A 23,462-nucleotide genomic window follows, 5' to 3' on the forward strand; every position below is an offset into this window, starting at 1 on the left:
TTTCCAAAACGCACCCACAATCATTCAATCGATGTTACAAGTTACAACTCCTTAAGGGTTAAAATGACAGCTACATAGAAAATGTTTAAACAGTGTCTAGATTTATTCTCCCGCCATCGAAGGTCGGCCAATTACAAAATAAAAACTCTGATTTTCAGGAGAGGCGCCTGCGGAGCGTGATGCCGTCTCCGATGGAAAGAAGGCAGCAATCGATCCGGGGATCGTTGGCCAAGAAGCTGTTCAGCTCCCCGAGATGGCCCCTCCCGGCCCTCGGATGCTCCGCCATCTCGTCGTCTTCGGCGAGCGCAACCGCACCGAACCACAGGGTGTTGTCGTACCCGATCACTCCCCCGATCCTCACCAGCTTGAGCGCGATCTCGTGGTACTTGATGTAGTCCTCCTTGTTCGCGTCAACGAAGGCAAAATCAAAGGCCCCCTCTTCCTTGCCCTGCGGACAAATGCGCAAGTTTTGTAGTTCTTTTTTATTTTTGGGGAATTAAGTAGCTAATAATCATCCGATCTAGTGATGATCTCACCGATCCGACCGATAGTTAAATATCTAATAAGTTGGACCAAAAAAAAAAAACGTATACATCTAATACATTAAAAAATCCCGAACTGGTGTTTCCATGACGCATTTAACCCCAAACTAATTTGCATCTCACAAAATAAATAAAAGAAGCCATACCGATACTCTCGACTAAAATTCATCTTCCGTTGGTAGTCCTTGTGATATCATGACCAAACGAGTTGACGTGTATGCATTTTAAGGAAGGGCAATTTGGATCGGGGGTACTAGTTGGTAGAGGTGTCAAAATGGATCGAAAATCCATATTTCAACCCATATTCAATGAGATGGGTCAAATATGTTTGTCAAATTTCAATATATAGGTTCTTAATGCGTTTGAGTCGTGAATTTAATTACATCGTGCGCTGTAAATGGGTTTAAAGACAAACTCATATTTTAACCCATTTACAGCTCATTTAGTTTATAAAGGTTATTGGTTGAGTCAACCTATACACGTGTATCTTGAACAGTTTTTATGTTTTATACTTTTTCAATTTTTGTAATCTTTCAATTTTTTTTCTTTCTTTCCTTTGCATAACAAATTAAAAGTCTGGTCACCGGTCGCCGACGATCGCTACCCGCCGCCGGCCGCTGGTTCTTGCCCGCCTCTAGCCGTTGGCTTGGTCCAGTGTGGGTTGTCGGCTGGGTCATAAAAATGATAACAAATAAACATTTAGAAGATATGAGTTTTACAATTTGGATTAAATATGTGAGTGTTTTAATAATATGGGTTCGGCCGTTAGATTTTTGTCCTGCATGGAAATAGTTTAAAAATCGATTAAATAGGTCAATATGTCTCGGTTGTTTCAAATTAGTTTTGGATTAAATGTGTCGTGGTTGTTTCAGTATATGATTTTCTTTGTAAGACGAAAAAATTAAATCGGTATGATTGTGTCGTGGATAATAGTTTGAGAGTTTTGGCGATATTAACCGTGGATAGTATTATTGGACGAGATTGTAACTTACATTTTCGAGGAGGTCATTTAGAACCGTGAAAGCATCCGAATGGATGAAGTTGATCTTATGGTCGACTCCGGCTTTCTTGATAAACGGCAGGCCCGTTTCATAAGCCTCCTTGTCCGGATCGATGGCTATTATCTAGACGATAAGGAGACAATTTGTTTAATGGCAGAACAAATTTCATCGTGATAAAAAAAATAAATTAAGATGCTTACGATGTCGAGATTAAAATGGAATTGTTATTTATTACCTCGCCATCGGCCGGAAGTGCGAGTGCGGTGGTGAGGAGAGAATAGCCGGTGAAGACTCCGATCTCGATCGTCCGTTTTGCATTCATGAGCTTCAAGATCATGGTGATCAGTTGCCCCTCATCAGCTGGCACATTCATCAAACTCCTGCAGCAGATTTAGAAAACCTGTTCGATAAAATTATTCATAATTTATCATTCACGGCGATCCTTATTCCACAAAAAAAAAAAAAAATTCTCAAACATCACACGTGGCTGGATGGAGCTTGGGCTTCACACATCACATCATCGACCGACGCAAAATGCAGATTTGCAATATATAAAACGTTTTATATTGATACCAATTCAATTCATTTGACCAATTTAAAATAAAAATTTACTGAAGTTGGCTTGTATAACCAGTACTGATGGGACATTTTTAAATTTTTTTTCCCCTTTCCCTCTTCATTTTGCCTGTGGCCTGCCCTCGCCCAAGCAAGGCCAACCTGGCCTACCACCGACAAAATGAGAAGGGAAAGAAAAAAAGAAAGGAAAAAAAAATCAAAAGAATTATCAACAAATTATAAAAAGTGCTGACATTAGCTCCGGTCGTGTCATGTAAGACGGTCAGTGCCTAGGTCGGTCTTGGCCAAAACCGATCGGATGGACTAAATTAATTCTCACCCACGTGTGACTTTTTTAGTACCTTTTCTGGTATTATATCTTGTAGGAGCCGATGGTGTTATAGGTTGACTTAGGATATCGTTAGAAATTGAAAATTTCAACCTCGATAGTGAAGATTAAGATGAAAAAGTCTTCAAATCTCACTGAATTTTGCCTCAAGTGAAACGCTCTGGTGGATTAGAAATTTAGAACAGAAGAAGCTATTTGGCTGATGAGAGTGGGAAAACTGTTATGAGAATCCAAGTAACTTACCAGTATTGGTACTTCTGAACTGTGGCTTCTCTGAGTTCTTTCAGCTGCTCGTGCTCTCTCGGATATGCATTCGTTTCCAATATGTACTGCAACACCAACACACCGCACTCAAAACACCAACAAAAAAAAAACGCTTCGTAAATTTCTCTCATTTTGTGAGAAACAAAGAGATACCCGCCGTCCGAGCATGGAACCGGAAAAAAAAAAAATGACTGTCGCTGGTATCTTCGGCAAATTTTAACCGCGATATCCTCTTCGTTGGCCTTGCAACTTCGAATAACAACGTAATTGCGAGTTAGCTAAAAATAAAGTTACACCCTTTCACTTTCCACATACAGAAAGTTCTCTCTTCCTTTGCAAGTGCAACAACTATACCAGCAGGCTGTACATGCACACAACGTAATGCAGCAGTAAGGTTTCCCTCCAAGCAGATATCTTGAAGAGTTGGTTCTTCCCGACAGCGTCTGTTTTTTCCGGCGGATTTTGCTCGAGATCTCGCCGTGCATTGTTAACGGACCTAACTAAACCCGCCGATAAAATGTTCCAAAAAAAAAAAAAAAACTGCTAGGGAGAACATGATCGGAGTACCCTTTAACTTAGCACGAAACATGCGATCGAATAATCAATACTTAAACACGCGATGCCGATACAGTAAAACCCCAAACCTTCTGGAGGGCTTGGCTTGCGAGGATCATCTTGGCCTTTTTCCGAGCCTACTGGGGCTGATATGTGTCTATTGCTCTCTACTGCTCTGCTCCGCGATGCCGGAGGTTATATAACCGTTGGATTGGACTCAATAGAGTTCTGCGTGTATCCACCGGTCAAAGCCTCTCCCTTCTTGATTTATCTTGCTCACGCTCCGCACCCACCTGTGGGTGTGATTGTTCAGTTAGGAACTATGAACCGTGCTTGAATCAAATCTATTAGGAAACCGCTAGCATGATAGTCTGATAGTACCATCAGTTATTTTTGACCACATGCTCTCTTAAATCAATAAATTCTTTATGCAAAACACACGGTGATAGTGTATCGTCCCTGTACATTCGGTGAAGCATTTCCCAATGTACTATTCATTGTGCCGTTGGACAAGGATTATTTCCTAACCCGGAGTTTCTATTCAGAAAAATGGCAAGATTGTTGGAAGATATAATTATATGGGCGACCACATTTCCGGTGATTTTATTGTAATGTACGACCGGTGTATCGATGTTGGTGAACGTCGTCTATAAGAAGGACCAATGCATAGAGACAGGGAGACGAACTGCAAAAATTGCAAGAACACTTTGTTCACTTTGTGATCAATCGATCTTGCCTTCGTACCTGGTCTATTAGTCTGAACAACTACTGCAGTAGTGCGTGTACTCCGGTCGCATGATCTACCAAAGTTCAGGTCGAAGCGGCTTTAGGTAGAAGTAAAACAAGCTACATCTGTAATATCTAATATCTCGAGAGCTACTAGTAAACTTCAGCTTTACTGGTGGCTGTTAGTTTGGAAAAGTGGACGTACGTTTATTGCGTTCGTCAATTTTTATCTCTTATTACTTGCTTTTTTATTTATTTGACAAAAGCGCTCATAGTTTTTTCTGTGTCTCTAATATGGTTATGCACATACAATCTTGCTTCTAATTATAGTCGCGCATAGTTAGCAAGTTTTGTTAAATAACCTAACCTACTCTTCCTTTCTAAGTTATATCACTAACCACAATAGGTTTTACATATAACGTTATCGTTCATGTTCTTTTTATTATTTTGTGCGGAATATGAAGGAATTTCTGGCGTATTCCGAGAGAATAGCCGCTAAAGCCTATCTCATCGAGTTTTGTACTCTGAAACATGTTGTTTAATAGATTTTCCAACAAAGTAAAACGAACAGGATTTGGCTGAAATTTTCGAATTTTTGGGTAAAGAGATTAAAATAATGGGTACCTAAACAGTAAACACTAGACAGTTTCGGTTCAATTCAATTTGGGTGCCCGATCGAAACACTTTTAAACAATTCATTATCTCCCTCCCAAAGAACGCCCTCCAAGAAACTTTATTTTTTTTTGGTCAATTTTTTTTTTCACTGCTGCCTTTCCGCACATCGGCCCGACCCGACCCGACCTCAAATGCGTTTTCGATTCGGGTACTATACAATTTCTTTTCTTTCTTTTTTTCAGAAAGCAGGGGGGCTAGCTCGTGTGGCCTCGTCATCTGTCGTTGCTCTTTGGTCTAGCCACCGGTCAAACCCTCTCGCTTCTGTCGGTTAGCATGATCTTGTGGTATGGATCGAATCTCCGAAGGCTTGAGCCGAATGCACGATCCGAAGTGACGTGGCTTTTGCCCTTAAAGCACAGACGTGGGACTTTCTTTGTTTTACCGGAAAATTAGCAAAAAAAAATCTAAAGTGCTAATATTTTTTTGAATCACGTCAATTATTTTAAAAAACGATTATTTTAATGTCAACTCCACTGACCTTTGCTAGAAATCAAACGTGGTTTGCCGGAAGATCCTAGTCAGCAAGAAAAATAAATTAAAAATAATAAAAAAATCCACCTAATAGTAAAACACTTTAAAAAATTAAAAAACTCAAAACTCAAAAAAAGAAAAAATGTGAAGCATTTGCAGCGGCGACGGGGCTGCAACTTCTGCTTCCCTCATTCATTTATTTTTTAATTTTTAATTTTAATTTTATTTTTTAGGCTATTTTTTGTTTAATTTTAATTTTTTTTTAAAATTAATTATTTTTAAGTTGAGCAGTTCACATGAACGCCGTATGAGTTAATTTTTTTTTTAAATTGACACGTCATATTAAAAAATTAATAAAAAATAGCACGTGTATTGTTTGGCCGGAATTGGTACTTAGTTGATCGATTGTTCTTCGATTTAACACTTAAGTTATCTAAAAAAAATATTGACGCCAAAGTGAACGCCCATCAATGTAAGACAGAAGAATTCATAAAAAGAAATTATACACATGTATTTTTTTTAGTTGTTGACTATTCTCATTGTAACATAGTCTTGCAACTTTCGATTCGCTCATGAAGAAACCTTGGCTGAAAATTGCAATTAAGGGACTTCGTTAAGTCAATACTGATAGAAAGTTTGGGAGATTACACGAATATAAAAAGTATATGGGACCTATTATCAAATCATATGGGATAATAACTTCAACAAATACACGGTCTTATTTGAGATCATGTTCGTTCCGACGAATCTTCTGCTAAAAAAGATTTCCCCCCTTTTTCCTAGTTATCGTCTATGTTTTAGTCATATACCTACCATTCCCTTTTTGTCCGGGGAGCTGCTCGAGGAGGACCGTTCCGTTCGAACCGACGACAGATGCATCATTGAACCCTTGAAGGGTAGCCAAAAAACCCCGTACCAATCTCATCGCGAGAGCATGTGCCGTTGAATGCGCCTTCTAGGCTTTTACCTGAAAATGAACGCGGCGTTAATGAAGTTCTGATGTTTCGTAGCAAATGAAAAGGTACAGCGTCGAAAGAAACTGAGAGATGTACTCTAAGGTAAGGATGAAACAGACAGGTGACGATTTCAACGAGAGTACATGTGTGCTACTTTTTGTCTTTTCTGTCTTTTGTGTAAAGAAGAGTTGGTGCTTATTCAAGCACATTAACATAAATGCCTTTGATACTGAAAAACTGCTAATTTGATGATCTGATAGTACCATCGGTTATTTTTTACTATGCGATCTCTTAATTAATGATTATTTTATGCAAAACACTCGATGATGGTGCGTTGATTTATGGTCGAGATTGCATGATCTTTGATAATCTTGTCGGAGAGGCATTTCCCTCGGTGCCTCGTTATACAAGTTATTACGGACTCCACTAGGCACGTAAATGGGCCGGACGGACTGGGCTTCTACCGAAAAGCCAACACGGCCTGAAAAGTTTGGGCTTGGACATCCTAGGCCTAAAATCAAGCCCGAATCCGAAAAGCGTAGAGATGATCGGTTCCCGATACAGTCCGATCCGATTCCTAGACGATGGTATCATTGAATCGGTTGCATTTTTTCTGTGATTTGTCATTAAATTTTTCTTGTTAACGACATATTCATCGGACCACTTCTTGTTAATGGTATCACATTGCCGTTAAACTTGAAAGTTATATTATAGCGTGCATGATAATCATTCTGTTTCTCTGTCTTTCTATTTTTCTATCCCCGAGAACGGTTTTGGAACATAAATCCGTTTGATAGCATGATTTCGTTTTTCTATTTTTTGGACAAGTTTTTAGCCCAGAAATAGGTCCGGAACATGAATAAGAAGTGAAAGTTTTCTACTATTCTATTCGTAGAATGGAAACGAAAATAAGAATTTTTCATCGCTTACTCACTCTTTCTCGCGTTCCCATCGTCGATCGCCGATCGAGGCCTCGTGGTCGGCGGAAGAAGAAGAAAATCCGACAACCACAACAAAGAAAACAACAATAAAAAAAATTATAGGATATAAGATTTTTTAAAACTGGATTAAATATATAAGTATTATAGCAATATGTGTCGGATCGGACATGGATCGGATTGTATTGCATGGAAATGAGTCAATATGGGTCAGGCCATTTTTAGCCATACCCACCCGTCCGACCACTCTAATCATCACCGTCGTCGAATGTTTGTCGCCGCTATCCTAGCTTCCATCGCAACCGTAGAAATTTTATACTGTTATTGGTAGTTTCCAGCTTAGGGAAATCGGTTTCTCCCACTTTTCTTCTTCTCCTCGAGAGTTTCTTGCTTCATGCTGTTATCAAATGAATTTCTATTCCAATAACATAAAATTTGTGTCGTTATCAAGCGAGATTCTCTGCTCAGAAACTCGTCCAAGAAATAGAAATAAAAAAAACTATTTCTAGCCAAAATTTGTTCCGAAGAACAAAACGGTTATCATTCGTGCTCTAAGCATCTTAAATGTTTTAGATCTAGGCTTACATTTAGATTTTTTTTTATAAAAAATATTATTCGGTCTAGTCTGGTTCCCCTTGAAACTGGAAATTGGATCGGAGCTCCCGAGGAACTGCACCAAACCGACCTATTCGGTCGGGTCGGGGGGTTTTCGGTTCAGTTGTCCATTATGCTTAGCCCCGGGTCCGAAAGCTTCGGGCTTGTTCGAGTTGGGCTAGGCCCAAAAATATTTTCCATTAAATGAAATATTTTATTCACTTGGATAATCTCATTCGATTAATACTATAGTAAAATGATTAGTTCATTTGCAAAGTTCCTATTTTTGTTTTCCATCTACGATAAGAAAACCTCTACGGAAAAATAGAAGTTTTGGGCCGGGCCGGCCCGTTTCAGGCTTTGTAAGCCGAAAGCTCGGTACGGTGATGTCTTCCTGTTTGTTCTGGTCGTTAATTGGAATAGAAATAAAAGAATCAAACTAAGAATTGCAAAGCTGGGCTAATACCGTCTTTAATTCAAATTAAAGACACTGCATTGTGGTTGATATTCATGGATGTTGAAATTGAATAGCTTCCTCACCATAGCCCCATTTTTATTAAATTAGAAATCCCCAAACAGAAGGCCTCAAAAGGAGAGATTAAGCCCAGGCCCATTTCCAAAAGGGCCCTTTTGAAATTAGGGTTTCCATCTTTGGCAAAGGTTGACTTTTTTGCCTTTGAGGAAAGATCGAACTCCAGCTTGGCCGCTCTCCAGCAGCGGAAGCTAACGGAGCAAGAAGAGAACTTTCGCCGCCAAGGCACACGCATTGGACACCATGGTTGGTTACGCCGACCCTTTCTCCTAATCGTCATCATTTTCACGTTCTTGTTTTCACAACGTTCGAATTAGTTTTCTTCATCTGTAATTTCATCTCGGGAATGTGCGTTTCTGAGGGAATTGTCTGTTGCCTGTTTGATCGTCCGCAGGTGAAGTACTCGAGAGAGCCCGATAATCCCACCAAGTGTAAGCTTCAGCTGATGGCTCCCTTTTCTTTCTTGTTAAAATTACACTTGTTTTCTTTTTTGTAGCTCAGAGAAATCTAGTTTTTGGCTGGTGTTATGTATTGTACGTATGGGGTAGATGGAGTTCATGATTGTTTGTCATATAGTCTCTTGGATCTAAGGATGTCGCTGAACACTTTTCCGCAGCTTGCAAGGCTAGGGGCTCTGATCTCAGGGTTCATTTCAAGGTAAAATTTCTGTACGAAGTGCTTTTTGATGGAGATTTATCTGTTATTTGTCAGTAGATGTTTGGTTACAATTGCATTAATCTTGTGTCGAGAATTTGATGGGAAGACTTCAAAACTCAAGTGGAAATAGTAGCTACCTTTTGACTTTTACGTGGCTCTCTATGTCCATATTAGCACTAAAGAATCAGTAAGCGATGGCACATGGAATGCGTAGATGGAGTGATCTGATTGAGAGATGTACTTGCATTTTGCGACCTTTTATGCACACAGAGTGAAGGGCTTAGAAAGAGATCTTTCATTTTGCCTTTGTAGGCAATGAGGCATCCCTCGTGTCTAGTGTGAGGAATTCTACCATTACATTCTGCTGTTGTACAAAGCTTAGCTGCCAACACGAATATTTTGCAACATTCTTGAGTTGAGTTGAGTTGCCTGATGAATTTGAATGCCGACATGCTGTTAACACCTATAAAATCCATCTTTTGGTAGCTTAATGAATTTAACTCGTCACACAGAGATGTATTGATCTTATTAGTCGCGCAATTAGACTTGACATGCACATGAGAGAGTGAAGGGTAGTGCATAGAGTTCTTTCATTTTGCCTCGATAGGAGGTGCTCTTGAGCCTCGTGTGAGCATCCAGTGATTCTACAAAGGTTAGCCGCCACCATCGAATTTTCCAATGTTCTCAGCTGAGTTGAGTTGCTTAATGAATTCAAATTTTCTGTTAACCTCTATAAAATCCATCTTTTGGTAGCTCAATGGATCTAACTCTGCACACACAGATGTAATGATCTAATTAGTCGTGTAATTGCACAACGTGACTTCCGTGCACAGAAGAGTGAAGGGTTGTGCAGAGATGTGTCTCTCGGGTCTCGTGTGAGGATTTCTAATTTAGCATCCAGTGATTATACAAAGTTTAAGCCGACACCAGAAAATTTTGCAACATTCTTGAGTTGAGTTGAAGTTCCTTAATGATCATAAATGCTTCTGTCAACACCTATACAATCCATCTTTTGGCTTCGTACGCGAGCAAGTCATGCCTTAGTGCTGCACTAGTATTGAATATGTTTTTTGTGGTTTTTATTATTTTGCAGAACACAAGAGAGACGGCCTTTGCTATAAGAAAGCTGCCTTTGGCCAAAGCGAAGAGGTACCTGGAGGATGTGCTGGTGCACAAACAAGCGATACCATTCCGACGATTTTGCCGTGGCGTCGGAAGGACTGCTCAGGCAAAAAACAGGCACTCTAATGGACAAGGGCGGTGGCCGGCGAAATCGGCTAGATTCATTCTCGATTTGTTGAAGAATGCTGAGAGTAATGCTGAAGTATGTTGTCACAAAATTTGGTCGTCGTGAATGGGGTTTTATTTTGTTCTGCTAGACTAATAGAAGCCTTCTAATTTTGCATCAGGTGAAGGGTTTGGACGTTGATGCGCTCCATGTATCTCATATCCAGGTCAACCAGGCTCAGAAGCAGAGGCGCCGCACCTACAGGGCTCACGGAAGAATCAACCGTATGTTATCAGATGTTGTGCCCTTGTCATTGTCGTCTTCGTTCTGCTAGTGCTAATGCTATCGCGTTTCATTTCCGACAGCGTATATGTCATCTCCTTGCCACATCGAGTTGATTTTGTCAGAAAAGGAAGAACCCGTGAGGAAAGAGGTAGGGTCTGTTGTTCCATCTTTTTACTATGTGAATGGCATAACTTGCCTTGTCGAGTCGTTTTCTCATATGCAGTGTTGGGTCTTGCAGCCGGAGACTCAGTTGGCAACAAGCAAGTCTAAGAAGTCGCAAGCTTGAGGCGGCACGCACGTCTTCCTCTCGGGAGGACTATTTCAGAGACAGACCTCGTTTTTCCTTTTAAACTATTTGCCGTATAGTATACAGGAGATTTGTCCTCACCCTTTGGTACGAGGAACACTTTCTTCCTCAGTGCTTGCTCAATTGAATATTTTCCAGGTTCTTGGTTAGGACAGTCAAGCATTACTGTTTTCAGGATCCTCCAAACTAAATTATTTCCTCAATCAAAATTACCATTACTGTTTTCTTCACTAATCGTCAATCCAGGGATTGTAGTTAACATCGCTGTATTAACGTCACGAGCTAAATATGTTGTATTTTGCTGGTCAAAGACAGTATGCAGTCACGCATTGATACCCTTTGATGGGGAACCTGTATGTCAATTTGAACGTCACGAGCTAAATATGTTGTATTTTGCTGGTCAAAGACAGTATGCAGTCGCGCATTGATACCCTTTGATGGGGAACCTGTATGTCAATTTGATTCCAAGATCAAATCCTGGTGACAGCCCAGCGGTTGCGCTCTTCATATGGGGCAGCATAGATCGAGCCAATCCCCCTCATGACACTCGTCTCTCTTCACGAACTTGTAAAATTGATGCCACAAAGATAGCCAACTCTATTATCAAAGAAATAAGGAAAGGGGTGACGATTTGGCACTAGATATCGGGAGGACCAGGGATGATAATGGCAAGTACTTCTAAAGGTTTTTTTTTTGTCGAAAATAAGTAGTTTTGAAACATACAATAACAAAATGGTCTTTTTTGAGAAAATATTTTTTAAAATTATTTATTTTAACGAAATAAGCGGAGCCTTTTTCAAACTATTCATTTTGGATTTCATAACCCAAAAGTCCACGATGGCCTGAAATCTGAAATGTAAAGTAGATAATTCACTTTGCCTCCATAAGTAATGAGGCGTCTCTTTAATTTGGCGTGATAAATTGAAGTATTCGCATCTTGCTATCTGTCGACAAGAAAATTTGGCAACATTCTCGAATCGAGTTGCTCGATAAATTTGAATGCCTACGTGATGTTGACACCAGAGAATCCATCTTTTGGTAGCTACATGGGATTAACTCACCGCCCAGATGCACTGATCTAATTAGTCGTGGCTTTGCTACGAGAAAGCTGCCTTTGGTCAAAGCGCAGAGGTGCCGGGAGGCCGTTCTGACGATCTTGCGGCGGCGTATAGACAAGGGTGGTGGTCGGTGAAGTTGGCATGATTCATTCTCGATTTGTTCAAGATTGCCGAGAGTGACGCTGCGTCCTCGCGTGAGTGGGGTTTTATTTCGCTCTGCTGGAGCAATAGAACCGGTCTAGCTTTACATCAGGTGAAGGGTTTGGACGTTGATGCACACTGTATATATCATAAAAAGGTGTACCGGGCTCAGAAGCGGAGGCGCCGCACCTACAGGGCTCATGGAAGAATCAACCGTGTGTTACCGGACGTCGCCTCCATTCTACTACCGCGAATGTTGTCTCGTTCATTTTCGACAGGGTATATGTCATCTCCTTGCCGAAATCGAGTTGATCTTGTCAGAAAAGGAAGAACCCGTGAGGAAAGAGGTAGAGCCTGTGGTTCCACCTTTTACTACGCAAACGGCGTAGTTGCCTTGTCGAGTCATTTTCTTAGATGCAATGTTGGTCTTGCAGCAGGAGAGTCGCTTGGCAACAACCAGCAAAATCTAAGTAGCCGCAAGCTAGCATGACGACCACTTACGTTGTGTTCCGCCAGGTTAAAGACAGTCCTTAACGAAGAGCGAAACATATGCGCTCGCACATAACCGGGGTGCGTACCCCTAGCGTGTTTCTGAGCCTCTTGCATTCCTCATGTAGGGCGGGCATGTATAGTCGAGTCGACTAGGGATGACAATGGTGATCCAAGTACCTCAGACAGGTCGTCTAGTTACAGGTTTCATTTTAACTGGTAGTCAAACCAGTCTTGAACCGGTTAGACTAGTGACATTTCCCCATGTCTAACTGAAATTTCCTCACACTCTTATCTTTGCGGATGAGATGAAGATCGAATGTACCTCAGCTTGTATCCCACCGTCGTTTGAAGTAGAAGAACTGAAAAAGTGACGACAACAAAGATTAAAGAAAGGCTTGGCAGGCCCGAAAGGGTTAGTAGGCCAAGTACAATAAGGGCGCGCATGGCAACACTTCTGCTTACGGAACACCATCAAAAGCAGAAGTTGATTTTTCAATTTTTCCATCAAAAGTTGATTTCTAATAAAAAAAGACGTTTGATAAAATTTCTACTTCTAAAGTTTCTACTTTTAATCAAATACCGGTGGCGATCGGCAATCGATGGCGGCGAGCGCCGAGCGGCGGCGTGTGAGGGGCGGCCGGCGTGCGAGTGGCGAGCGGCGGCGGCGACCACTCGCTCGTCGGCCGCCACCCGCCTCTCGCCGGCCGGTGAGCGGCGGCGTGAGAGCGGCGGTGGGCCGGCGGCGAGCGGCGGTTGGCGGCGAGCGGCAATCGATGACCGGCGGGCGGGCGATGGTCGGCGGAGTCGAAGAAGTGATTTTTGAAGCCGAGAAGTAAAAAATTTTTACTTCTCAAAGTTGGTAAAAAATCCAACCAGAAGTAGAAATTCCTACTAGAAGTCAATATTTTTACCAAACGGATTTCGGTTTCAGAAGCACTTTTGAAGTGTCTTTACCAAACGGATTTCGGCTTTAGAAGCACTTCAGAGGCAGAAATTCTGCTTTTGAAGTGTTATCATGCGCGCCCTAATTAACCCCGTAGGATTTATCGTCCCACATCGACCGGCAAACACGATGAGAGAGAATGACTTGCCGGAAAATGGATCACGAGGGTAGACGGGTACTCATCTTTGCGCTTGGGGCAATGATGTAATTAGTGAGGTACTGACCGAGGCGCGTCTATTGCTGGTTGAAAACTATTTCCAAAGTCCCTCTCTGGCCCGGGCTTCGTCCCCGGCCATTGAGAATTTCTAGAAGGGCTCCCTCCCCCGAGTAAGGCCCTACAATCCCTAGTTTGAAAATTTCTAATGTTGAGAGTAATGCTAAAGTATTTCATCAAAATTTGGGTTTTATTTTTGGGATATGTTCATTGAAAGTCTTAAAACTCGATATAAAAGTACAATCGAGTCCAAAAACCTTATCAAATTAAGCAATCGAGTCCCATCAAACTTGGTTAAGGAAAGATATCGACGTGATTTTTTTTAATATTTTCTCTCTTTTACGGGATGTTGGTCCAAATTTGATTTTCAATATACATTTTTATTTAAATTCAATTAAAAATAAGCTAAAATTAAAAAAAATGGAAGTAGCAGTGCGGCCTAATTCTAGCTAATTATTATTATTATAGCTTATTTTTAATTAAATTTAAATAAGCTAGAATAAGGCGGTGAGTGCTGCCCGGGTGCCGAGGCGCTACTGCTTTCATATTTTTTTTTAGTTTTGGCTTATTTCTTAATTAAATTTAAATAGAAATATATGTCAAAAATCAGAATTGAACCAAAATGATGTTGTTTTAGTCACATCATGACCACGGAGGAGAGATAAAATATTAGAAAAAGTCATGTCAACATTTTCCATTAATCAAATTGGGCAGAATTAACAGAAGGATTTGATTGCTCCAATTTCACAAATTTTAGGACTTGATTGCACTTTTTGCAATTATAGAACTCAATTGCACTTTCATGACAAGTTTTGGGACTTCTAATGTGCATATTATTTTTTGTTCTGCTAATCTAATAGATCTGGTTGTTGCGCTCTAGACATCTCGTATCCAGGTGAACCGGGGTCAGAAGCAAAGGCGCCGCACCTACAGGCTCAAGCAAGAATCAACCGTGTGTTACCGGACGTCGTGCCATTGTCATTGCCGTCTCCATTCATCTCCTTGCCAAAATCGAGTTGATCTTGTCAGAAAAGGTAGAACCCGTGAGGAAGAGTCTGCCGTCCCATCTTTTTACTGTGCAAATGGCGTAAGTTGCCTCGTCGAGTCATTTTCTTAGATGCAATGTCGGTCTTGCAGCCGGAGACTCAGTTGGCAACCGGCAAATCTAAGAAGTCACAAGCTTGAGGCGGCACGTCATCCTCTCGGGAGACTCTTTCGAGACAGAGCCCTCGTTTTCTCTTAACTGATTGCCAATGGTAGTATTCAGGAGATTTGACGTCACCCTTTTGTCCGGGAGGAACACTTTTTCCCCATACCTAGCATGTTTTAGTCCTCAGGGCTTGCTCAGTTGGATATTTTCCAGGTCCTTGTTTAGGACAGTTGAACGAGCTATCTTCTACGAGTTCAGGTCCTCCAAACTAAATCATTCCCTCAATAAAAAATCAGCATCACTGTTTTCTTCACTAATCATCATTACATAGATTGTACTTTAATATCTCCCTAATAACATTACGAGCTCTTATGTTGTGTTCTGCTGGTGGAAGACAGTAGTTGTGAAAACCCAAAGCATATGCTCTCATACATTGATCCGCTTTGATGGGGAATCTGTCCGGTCGAAGACAGTAGTCACAGGTTTTTTTAACTGGTAGTCAAGCCAGTCTTGAACCGCTTAGACTAGCGGCATTTCCCCATGTCTAATTACAAACTTCCTCACAGTCTGCCTTTATGGATGAGGAGATGATTTGATGGACCTCACCTTGTCACCCCCACCATTGTTTGGATTCTTTGGAAGGGGAACTCCTCAAAAGGTTGGACATCGCCGATCATAAAAGGGCCAGGCAGGCCAGATTGTGTCGGTGGGCCAAGTGAAAAAGATATCCAAAGTAGGATTTATCGTCCCACATTGACTAGCGATGATGAAGAGAGAGAATGACTAGCTACAAAATGGCAGGAGAGGGTAATGGATCTCTCATCTTTGCGCTTGGGGCAATGACGCAGCTAGTGAGGTACTAACCGAGGCGCGTCTATTGCTGGTTGAAAACTATTTCCAAACCCCCTCTCCGGCCAGGGCTTTGCCCCTGGCCATTGAGAATTTCTGGAAGGGCTCCCTCCCCAGGGTAAAGCCCTACAATCCCTAGTCTGAAAAATGTTTCATTTGTTTCTTTTGCTCAAGGATATTGCCATACTTAATCCTCTCTGTGGGAGTTTCGATAATTTGGATGATTAAATGGGCGTTCTTTTTGTTGCCGTCTCGCTCCAGTGTATGTGCATCGAGTTGATTAGTGATGGAAGCTGACATATCAGAACTTTATAGCTTCTCAGTTATTCTAAGTTAAGGAGGAAAGCATGAGAACATTACTAGCTTGGGCAGTCCAATCTTCCTTTGATTATCCCATGAAATTGCATCATTAGAAAGAGTAAAGAACAAGGGTACTGGTCTCTTCGACCAAAGTTAAGATCTTCCCGACTAGTCAAAGGTTTGGTGAACACATGACCATATTACAACTCTAAACACTCGCAGCTACAAAACCATCTGGAAACACACTGTTCCGTGCCTGCATCTTTCTTTATCCTACGACTCTTGCGTTTCCAGAGACTTGAAATGAGCCCAGAATTGAGAAACATCGACCATGGCTTCAGACTCCTCTAGGCCCTAAATTTGAGTCGTCTTCTTGACATTTATCTTCACACTAAGAACAACTGTGTCTAAAGCCGAAACAGAAGCCTAATATCTACAGTTCTATAAAGCCGCCCTAACTCAGTGGCTGTTTTCTTTTCTTAATGCTCTCAGGACGGGATCATTTTCATCATCTAATAGGTTGTCGTCGTCATCCAGCTCATCCCACTCGTCCAGTAAAGATTGGTTGATCTTCTTTCGCGATGTTCTTCTGTGCTTCTTGGGCTCCAACCGAGGTTCGGCTTGTTGGACCCCCATATCTCCTACCTTGTATCTGCAAAATGCAAGGATCGTTAGTTTCAATAAAAAAGAAAAGATGGAGGATCCACACGTCCGTTCCTAAGAACTAGCTAATGATAACAAAAAGAGCTTCACCCGCAAAAAAATAAAAAATAAAAATTCAAAGAGCTTCATAGGCAGCTGATTAAACATGATGACAAAGCCAGATGCATCTTGATAGAAGGATTACAGGAAGTCTTAGAGTTTCTTCAGCAGGAAAAATTGAAATTCAACAGCCCCACTCACATTACAATTTCATATGCCGATTTTCCAGCACAGTATTTTCGTCAGATCGCTTGAAACCAATACCATGGCATAGTTGACAAAAATCATTCTACTCTGTGGGACATCACCACATTCGTTGCAGGACACTCTAATACGGCACAAAATCTAGCAAGACATGCCAGTAACTACTCGTCATCGACAAAAACGTACGAAGCATGCATATTTAGTTACCATAAAGCACACAGGAAATACCTAACATCACTCTCTTTTTTGGTCCCAAATGTCCTCAGCTGAAACTCTTCTCTGATTCTTATCTCATCAACAAGTTGGAAGTAATAAGGATATCTCTCCAAATGTTCTCCTTCCAGTATGCACCCTGGCTCACCAAGATGTAAGCAATTACTGAATGCACACTTAACTGGCTCACTCGCTTTGAGCTTGTCCCTGATCTGGAGTGAGTTACAAGACCATCATTTCAGCAAAACAAATATGAAGACAGAGAGAACACCAGAAATAATATGATGAAGTCATGACATCACCTCTGGGAAAGTTTCTGCAAGAGTTTGCTTGGTGACTTTCAGTAGACTTGGCTGGTTAAACCCAGGAGTATCAGCAAGATATCCTCCACCGGATAATGGAAGTAAAGAAACATTGCGTGTAGTATGTTTTCCTCTTCCGCTTCTCGAAGACACTTCCCCTACTCGCTGATCCTCATACCATTTGCTGCCCAGAATCTGTTGGGAGAACGTCTAGGAGTCAAAATGTTGAGTTTACTTCATCCCAGCACATATAAACACAGTCGCAACAAAAACTAGAGAACCCACAGGCTCAAACCAATTGGTATCTGCCGCTGCATCGAAAGGATGATCATTGCTTCTCAAAGCATTGATCAGGCTAGACTTTCCAACTCCACTTGGACCAACAATCACAGTCGTTTGGTCTCTCAAGGTAAATGCAAGGGAGTCAAGTCCCTTTTCGGACTCGACACTGCAGAGAATTGGCCTATAGCCCCAGCTGCGTAACCTAGACTTCCAGGCAACCAGTGTCTGCAAACTTCATTGAAGCCATTCATCAGTGAAGAGAGGAAAGAGAAAGCACTCAAGAAATGACAGTATCCCCAGCTAATTAAGTTTTCCTAATATAATCCTCCCTCCACACCATCAAGTGTGAAGCCTAATACAGGAAAAGCTTATAAAAGGTGATTGAGGCAACAATAACACTATACTATGGCTTTTTGAATTTTTTCCTATTAACACTACGCCATGATACCTATTGCTTGTCTGCAATTTCGATACAACTTCAGAAACAATTCAGTAAGTTCAATAACTGAAGCAACAAAAAAGAAGACAGACCTGTCCCAGAATATTCAAGCCTATAAGATATCACAAACTGAAATGGATAACTGAAACTTTAAATCTAGTCCGTGTGAAGTCTTGAGGCCTCGGTCTTGTTCGTGCTCTTCAATGCCAGAATATTCAAACCCATTAGTTAGTGCTCATCAATGCCACTTATCAAGTCTTTTCTCTCAATCTGCATCTGATAGAATAAAGCAAAGGAAGCTGGTTCTGTGATTTTCTCCCACTTCAGACATCTACACCAGTCACAGGCCACTGTAATGGACACGAAAGCCCTACACCTAGACAACTTTCGGATCTATACCTAAATTCTCAATCAAATCTCTACATTACCAACCAGCGCAGGGGAAATGCACCGTGATCTAGTAGGTCATGCACACAACATAGATTGCTCCCGGAACCCTCCTTACCTTTTCACGTACTAAGGCAAAAAATTGAGCTTAACCACTATTAATCACTCGTTTGGCCCTTAATTCAGCTCGTAGAAAGAAAGCCAACCTCTTCATCGACGAGTTCGCACTTGTTCAAAGCGAGCGTGAAAGGAATTCCCGTAGACTCAGCTTCCACAAGGAACCGAGTGAGCAAAAAGGGCTCCAACCTGGGTTGCTCCATGGAGAAAAGCACGAGCAAATGGTCCACATTCGCGATCGGAGGGTCCAGAATCTCAGTCCTCCTCTGGAACACGTTCTCGATCATGCCTCTCCGATCCACCCAGTCAATCGACCCCACCAACACCTGGTCCCCCACCAGCACCCTCCTCTTTATCTTCTTCAGCACCGCCTTCACCACGCACAGCAACTCCGCTCCGATCCTGGCGCCCTCGATCGAAGGCAAGGACTGCACTATCACGCGCATGAAGTTGGCCTGGGCCGCCGCGACCGTGCCGATCGCCTGAGAATCAGAGAGCGGGGGCTCGTCGTCGGGAGAGAGGACCGGCGAGAGGGAGGAGAACTCCCTGACGGTGCGCTGCTTGGCCCTGAGGAAGTTCTTGCTGGGGTTTTGGAGCTTCCTGGAGACGTTGCTAGGGTTCCGGTGCCTGGCGGCGGCGGCGGCGGGGAGGGGGAGGTGGCGGAGGTGGAGGAGGGAGGCGGCGACGCGGTGGCGGAGAACGGAGATGGAAGCGATAGTCATGAGAGAGATGGTGAATAGCTAAGTGTTAGTGTTAATTGCAGAAGTTACTGAGACAGAGAGGACGATGACGATTGAAGACGGAAGTTTTTGGATAAGCATCAACTATCAAGCACTCTCAGTTTCCCAGAGATGACAATGCAGGAGAGAGGGGCGGGGGTAAAATGGGCATTTCATTTATGTGATTCTAGCAGTCTCTCCATTTTCAAATCCAACTGAACCGGTTCAGTGATGGGTCATAGGCTCCTAGCCTATGTTCTATCGACACGACAGGACACAGCACGAAATGTCGATATATGAATTTTTAAAAAATAAAAAATTTTGATGCGTTAAAATATGTTATATATTATATTTATATATATGATAAATTATTATTTTTATATTTTCAATAACAATAACACTGTAAAGTTAGAATACGCCTTTTTTCTTCTTGTCCCTGCTTTTAATTGATCCGAACAAAGGAAATTATAAGCAAGCGAAGAATTTTTTGAGCATGGGCCAAGTTTCATCACACGTATGGGCTGAAGATCTAATTTGAGATGATGACTCTGTACTTTAACAGCTATTCACAAATTGGAGTCCTATTCCTGAAGAGAGATTTAGGTCAAAGTCCTAAGCAAACAAAAATATGATCTGCTCGTCGCCATCACCATCCTCTCCTACACACACACACACAAAGTGCAAGGCGATTCCAACGTTTCTTCTCATCCCTAAAGGAGCATGGCTGCGTCCGCTACGCCAAGATCGCCACGGCCGGCGGGTTCCGCGACGTCGGCCTCATACTTGTCAAGGCGATCGCCCGGCGCCTCGATGGCCTCCCGCTCCCCGAGCGGCACGTGTTCAAGCTCCCGAAGATCTTCTCCATCTCCCCTTCTCCTCCACTCGTTCTCCCTTGGCTTCGCCTGCCGGCCGGGTAACTCCGGACCCTCCACGAAGCTAGCCCTTTGCGGTCCAAACTTCTGTGGAAGCGGTTCGCCGAATTCCTCTCCCTTACGTGCGGCGCCCTCAACCGCCGTGAAAGGTAGAAAATTAGGTCGGAAAAATTTGTGTCTTTTCAATTTTGACTCGCCTCTCGCTCGGACAAGCGAGTTCGGGCCGTGTTCGTTCAATTAAGCGAGTGTCGAAGCTCGGACACACTTTGACCGTGTGTCCGACCTTGTCGTTCGGCGCGTGTCGGACACCGATACGTGTCCGACACGCCAAAATTCTCCCGAATGGTGTCCGTGCAACATAGCTCCTAGCTAAGCTAACCATAAACCCGCCCTTGGTTGGCCCGTCTAAAGTGGTTTAGTGTCCGGCTCTAGTTAACCATCATTGGTAAGTTTGTCAAATGAATAAGTTGAATCAAATAAAAAATAGGCTTACCCAAACTGACCCATTTTTGGCTACTTCTACTTCAGTGATCATACTTGATCAAATCCATAATTAAAACACATCTGTATTTAGCTTAATTTATGGAAATCCATACATGCCAATTTAACCAGTTGCAACATCATTCGGATAATTTTTTTTTATCAAATTAAAAAAGGTAAAATTAACAAGATAAAAGCTATCACTTGGTTTCGTTTGCGTTGGCCGACACAATCTCTCCTCCGTCCAAGCCCCGCGATGCCGCCGAGCCCCCAAATCTAGTTTATGCTCTCTCTCTCTCTCTCTCTCTCTCTATATATATATATATATTGCGAGCCTAAATTTGACTTTGTAGGTAGCTGCAAAGTAATATATGCTTGTTATCCTTACCTGTTGGCTTAAACTTCTAAATGAAAATGGTATGACTAAATGTAATAACGAGCTCGGATTTGGACTATATCCTACCTGTTGTTTGGGCTCCGCGGAGAATGAGCATAGCATCCGCTATGTGTTTAATGAAATTTTATTTGAAGCAATGTTATATATCATCATTTCCATTGAAAATCAACCCACTACACTAATTAAAAAAAAAATAACAATAAAAGCCCTCGCATGCATTCATTCCTCCCATCAATTTTATGAAATTTTTTTAGTGTTTCCCACCACAGTTCATCTCTCCTGAAGTCGCGCGCTTTATAGTTTATCCTTTTTCAATTTTCCTTAATTTGAGTGAAATCTCCAAACATGCCCTAATCTTAGAAGGCCAAATGAGTTGAGATATGGACTATTTAAGCAACCCATTTTACTAAGCCTTATCTGTTTATTTAACCCATGTGGACTCGTGGACGAACCACGAGCAATCCAACACGAAACTCAATCCAAACCCATCAACAGACCTCACATGCCCGTTAACATTTAGCAAATTTAAAATAGTAAGAATCAAAGAAAAAATTTCATGCATAAAGAAGATCAAAAAAGCCAAACAGATCTTCAGAAATAACTAAACGAAGGAAAATTCTGCAAAATGAACTTGATAGAATCGTTATCTTTCTTGTTTTTCCCCATAGTGCAGAACAATATTAGGAGAGAGAGAGAGAGAGGAGGCGGTGGGCCATTTGCACCGCCGGCCCTACTGTCGTCGCCGCTAACTCCTCCGATTGTTGGTCCCTCACGTACGAACCACATAGCCACTGACGTCACACGCACAAGCCGCCCGGCTTAACGAACGGTCGCGCTAGTAAGAGCTGTGTCACGTGACTAATACGTCAGTCGCGCGAGGGGGAAATATAACCAGAGTCAAATTTACAATAGGACTTGGTTGGGAGCTGGGGCTGGTCATACAAAAGAACCTCAGGCCAGTTTACACTTGGATTCCCATAAAAAGGGAAAAGTCTCACACACGCACACGCACACGCACACGCACATCCACACAGGGCCTATGAAGAGGCATTATCCCAGGTAATGATATTACAGTATCGGCTTGAAATAGGTGAAAAAACTCGTGTACAATTATAGTCCCCCGGTCTTCTGAATGGAATTTTGTTCGTTTTTCAAGTAAGAAGAATCTCCGATTGAAAATTATTTTATGTGCATGTATTACCCCAAAGGGCAAATCTTTATTTCACAGCACAATCTGAATTACAAACTGAAGTTGTCTCGAAGAACGTATTGTGAACATACATTACATAATGCAGCTTGATTTTATCACTAGACAGTATGACGACATGTAGGTGCCACTAAAACATACCACCTGATTTGTGCCATGAAAGATGCTCCCTAACTTAGAATTTTGGTTCCCGACGCAAACCTCGATTCAACATTTATGGGTTATATAGAATCTCTTCCAGATGCACCAACCAATATCATATAATCATTTTGATCCCACTCCTCATAAATTTGCAGCAATTGAATATGATCTCCCCAGCCAGATCCATCGAGAAGATCTGGACCATTTCTTCTCTTCTCTTCAGTACCTTTGCGGCGATCATAGTTAATCCTTTGCTTATTTGGTTAAATAAATGATGGTTACTTCACCAGATTAAGTTCAAGTCGGATGCTCAACTTCCCGAGTGATTTGTAGTTGGTTTAATGAACTAGCGACAAAGTTTCTCCTCTCATTTTTCATATCGGACATGCCCATACTCATTTAAAAACAACAATATATCCCTGTAATATCCACTCAAACATACAAGATAACCACGAGAACCTAGTGAAACCAATACAGTTTAAGGACAGTGGAAAAAAAAAAAAAATCTAGGTCGTAACTGCCATTTTGGCTGTAACGCTGGGATACCAATGGACATGGCGGTCGGCCCTTTGACATCAACGACCATCTCTTCTAAAGAAATGTGTAACAGGCTAAGATATGCAATTCACACAAGCATTCAAGACGAAAAACCTACAATGCAGCTTTGCAGGAAGTGAAGGTACTTACCTACCAATTCTGTAGTCGGTGGAGGGGAAGCCGAACTAGACTTTATATCTACCAATTCTGTAACATTAAAGTTCACAGTGTGACCAATGGAGGGGAAAACTGAACTTCATGGAAACTAGTAATTTTCTGCCAACTTTGTGATTTCTTCAATTCCAGATTCCAATAGACAAAGGGATGAAGTTGTCAAGTTCTGAGCATCAGCTGCGGAGTGCAAACCAAGCTAAACAAAACCAGTACTTACCTACCCATTTTGCATTTTCTCCACTCTCTTTTTTGTGCAGTATCACGAGGCACTTGATGCGACTCCTGTTCTTTCAAGCTGAAAATAATCTAACAACATGCAGAATGAGGGACAGTCAAAGATATTCAGACACTTTCGACCCGGAAGCAGAGAAGTCTCTGCAGATAACATGGCGGCATATTGTCAAAGCCTGGAATAAGCAACCATACTCGTTAGCTTCCATCAATGTCCTTGAGAGTGAAGGCTCCAAAGGTAAGTTCTGCATTAATTTTACAAAACGACAACGAAAC

At 41.9% G+C, this 23,462-nt stretch overlaps 3 protein-coding genes and 2 non-coding genes across 8 annotated transcripts; 3 read left to right on the forward strand and 2 right to left on the reverse strand.

Annotated features, from left to right (window-relative positions):
* Positions 1 to 3,451, reverse strand: LOC115738850 (flavonoid 3',5'-methyltransferase-like). Of its 3 annotated transcripts, none has more exons than XM_030671595.2 (5): positions 3,356 to 3,451; positions 2,691 to 2,776; positions 1,779 to 1,923; positions 1,535 to 1,666; positions 1 to 400 (listed from the first exon to the last, which is right to left on the reverse strand). In XM_030671595.2, exons 1-5 carry the CDS (start codon positions 3,383 to 3,385, stop codon positions 155 to 157), a joined length of 639 nt encoding a protein of 212 aa, XP_030527455.2. In that variant the 5' UTR covers positions 3,386 to 3,451; the 3' UTR covers positions 1 to 154. The 3 variants fall into 3 exon arrangements, with proteins under 3 accessions (XP_030527455.2, XP_030527453.2, XP_048137549.1); XM_030671593.2 differs by having other exon boundaries at positions 1 to 448; XM_048281592.1 differs by lacking the exon at positions 3,356 to 3,451 and adding an exon at positions 2,865 to 2,962 and having other exon boundaries at positions 1 to 448.
* A 4,794-nt stretch (positions 3,452 to 8,245) lies between these two features.
* LOC115738851 (60S ribosomal protein L17-2) lies at positions 8,246 to 14,697 on the forward strand. 2 transcript variants are annotated; one of them, XM_048271603.1, is made up of 8 exons: positions 8,246 to 8,404; positions 8,553 to 8,589; positions 8,775 to 8,815; positions 9,909 to 10,139; positions 10,225 to 10,327; positions 10,409 to 10,476; positions 10,567 to 10,618; positions 10,660 to 10,784. In XM_048271603.1, exons 1-7 carry the CDS (start codon positions 8,402 to 8,404, stop codon positions 10,612 to 10,614), a joined length of 531 nt encoding a protein of 176 aa, XP_048127560.1. In that variant the 5' UTR covers positions 8,246 to 8,401; the 3' UTR covers positions 10,615 to 10,618; positions 10,660 to 10,784. The 2 variants fall into 2 exon arrangements, with proteins under 2 accessions (XP_048127560.1, XP_030527457.1); XM_030671597.2 differs by lacking the exons at positions 10,567 to 10,618; positions 10,660 to 10,784 and adding an exon at positions 14,621 to 14,697.
* On the forward strand, positions 13,451 to 13,604 carry LOC115739029. Its single transcript, XR_004015170.2, has one exon. It is a non-coding gene; the product is annotated as a U4 spliceosomal RNA (small nuclear RNA).
* A 757-nt stretch (positions 14,698 to 15,454) lies between the features above and the next one.
* Positions 15,455 to 15,608, forward strand: LOC115739028. Its single transcript, XR_004015169.1, has one exon. It is a non-coding gene; the product is annotated as a U4 spliceosomal RNA (small nuclear RNA).
* Positions 15,609 to 15,909: 301 nt separating this feature from the next.
* LOC115738849 (small ribosomal subunit biogenesis GTPase RsgA 1, mitochondrial-like) lies at positions 15,910 to 19,262 on the reverse strand. The gene is made up of 5 exons (XM_030671592.2): positions 18,518 to 19,262; positions 17,489 to 17,710; positions 17,204 to 17,398; positions 16,917 to 17,113; positions 15,910 to 16,434 (listed from the first exon to the last, which is right to left on the reverse strand). The coding sequence occupies exons 1-5, from the start codon at positions 19,148 to 19,150 to the stop codon at positions 16,242 to 16,244; spliced, it is 1,440 nt and encodes a 479-aa protein (XP_030527452.1). The 5' UTR covers positions 19,151 to 19,262; the 3' UTR covers positions 15,910 to 16,241.
* Positions 19,263 to 23,462: the final 4,200 nt, after the last annotated feature.

This window comes from Rhodamnia argentea, chromosome 1 (assembly GCF_020921035.1).
Source record: "Rhodamnia argentea isolate NSW1041297 chromosome 1, ASM2092103v1, whole genome shotgun sequence".
NCBI lineage: Eukaryota > Viridiplantae > Streptophyta > Magnoliopsida > Myrtales > Myrtaceae > Rhodamnia > Rhodamnia argentea.

Bases quoted from the DNA above. Each gene is read 5' to 3' on its own strand.
- LOC115738850 (XM_030671593.2), bottom strand. From the start codon at position 3,385: ATGATCCTCGCAAGCCAAGCCCTCCAGAAG. The intron at 2,777-3,355 runs GTTTGGGGTTTT...TTGGTGTTGCAG, and splicing joins CAAGCCAAGCCCTCCAGAAG to TACATATTGGAAACGAATGC. The intron at 449-1,534 runs GTAAGTTACAAT...ATTTGTCCGCAG, and splicing joins TAAATGACCTCCTCGAAAAT to GGCAAGGAAGAGGGGGCCTT.
- LOC115738851 (XM_030671597.2), top strand. The intron at 8,816-9,908 runs GTAAAATTTCTG...ATTATTTTGCAG, and splicing joins ATCTCAGGGTTCATTTCAAG to AACACAAGAGAGACGGCCTT. The intron at 10,477-14,620 runs GTAGGGTCTGTT...TCGGTCTTGCAG, and splicing joins AAGAACCCGTGAGGAAAGAG to CCGGAGACTCAGTTGGCAAC.
- LOC115738849 (XM_030671592.2), bottom strand. From the start codon at position 19,150: ATGACTATCGCTTCCATCTCCGTTCTCCGCCACCGCGTCGCCGCCTCC. The intron at 17,711-18,517 runs GTTGGCTTTCTT...TGAAGTTTGCAG, and splicing joins GCGAACTCGTCGATGAAGAG to ACACTGGTTGCCTGGAAGTC. The intron at 17,399-17,488 runs GTGGGTTCTCTA...TTCTCCCAACAG, and splicing joins ATACCAATTGGTTTGAGCCT to ATTCTGGGCAGCAAATGGTA.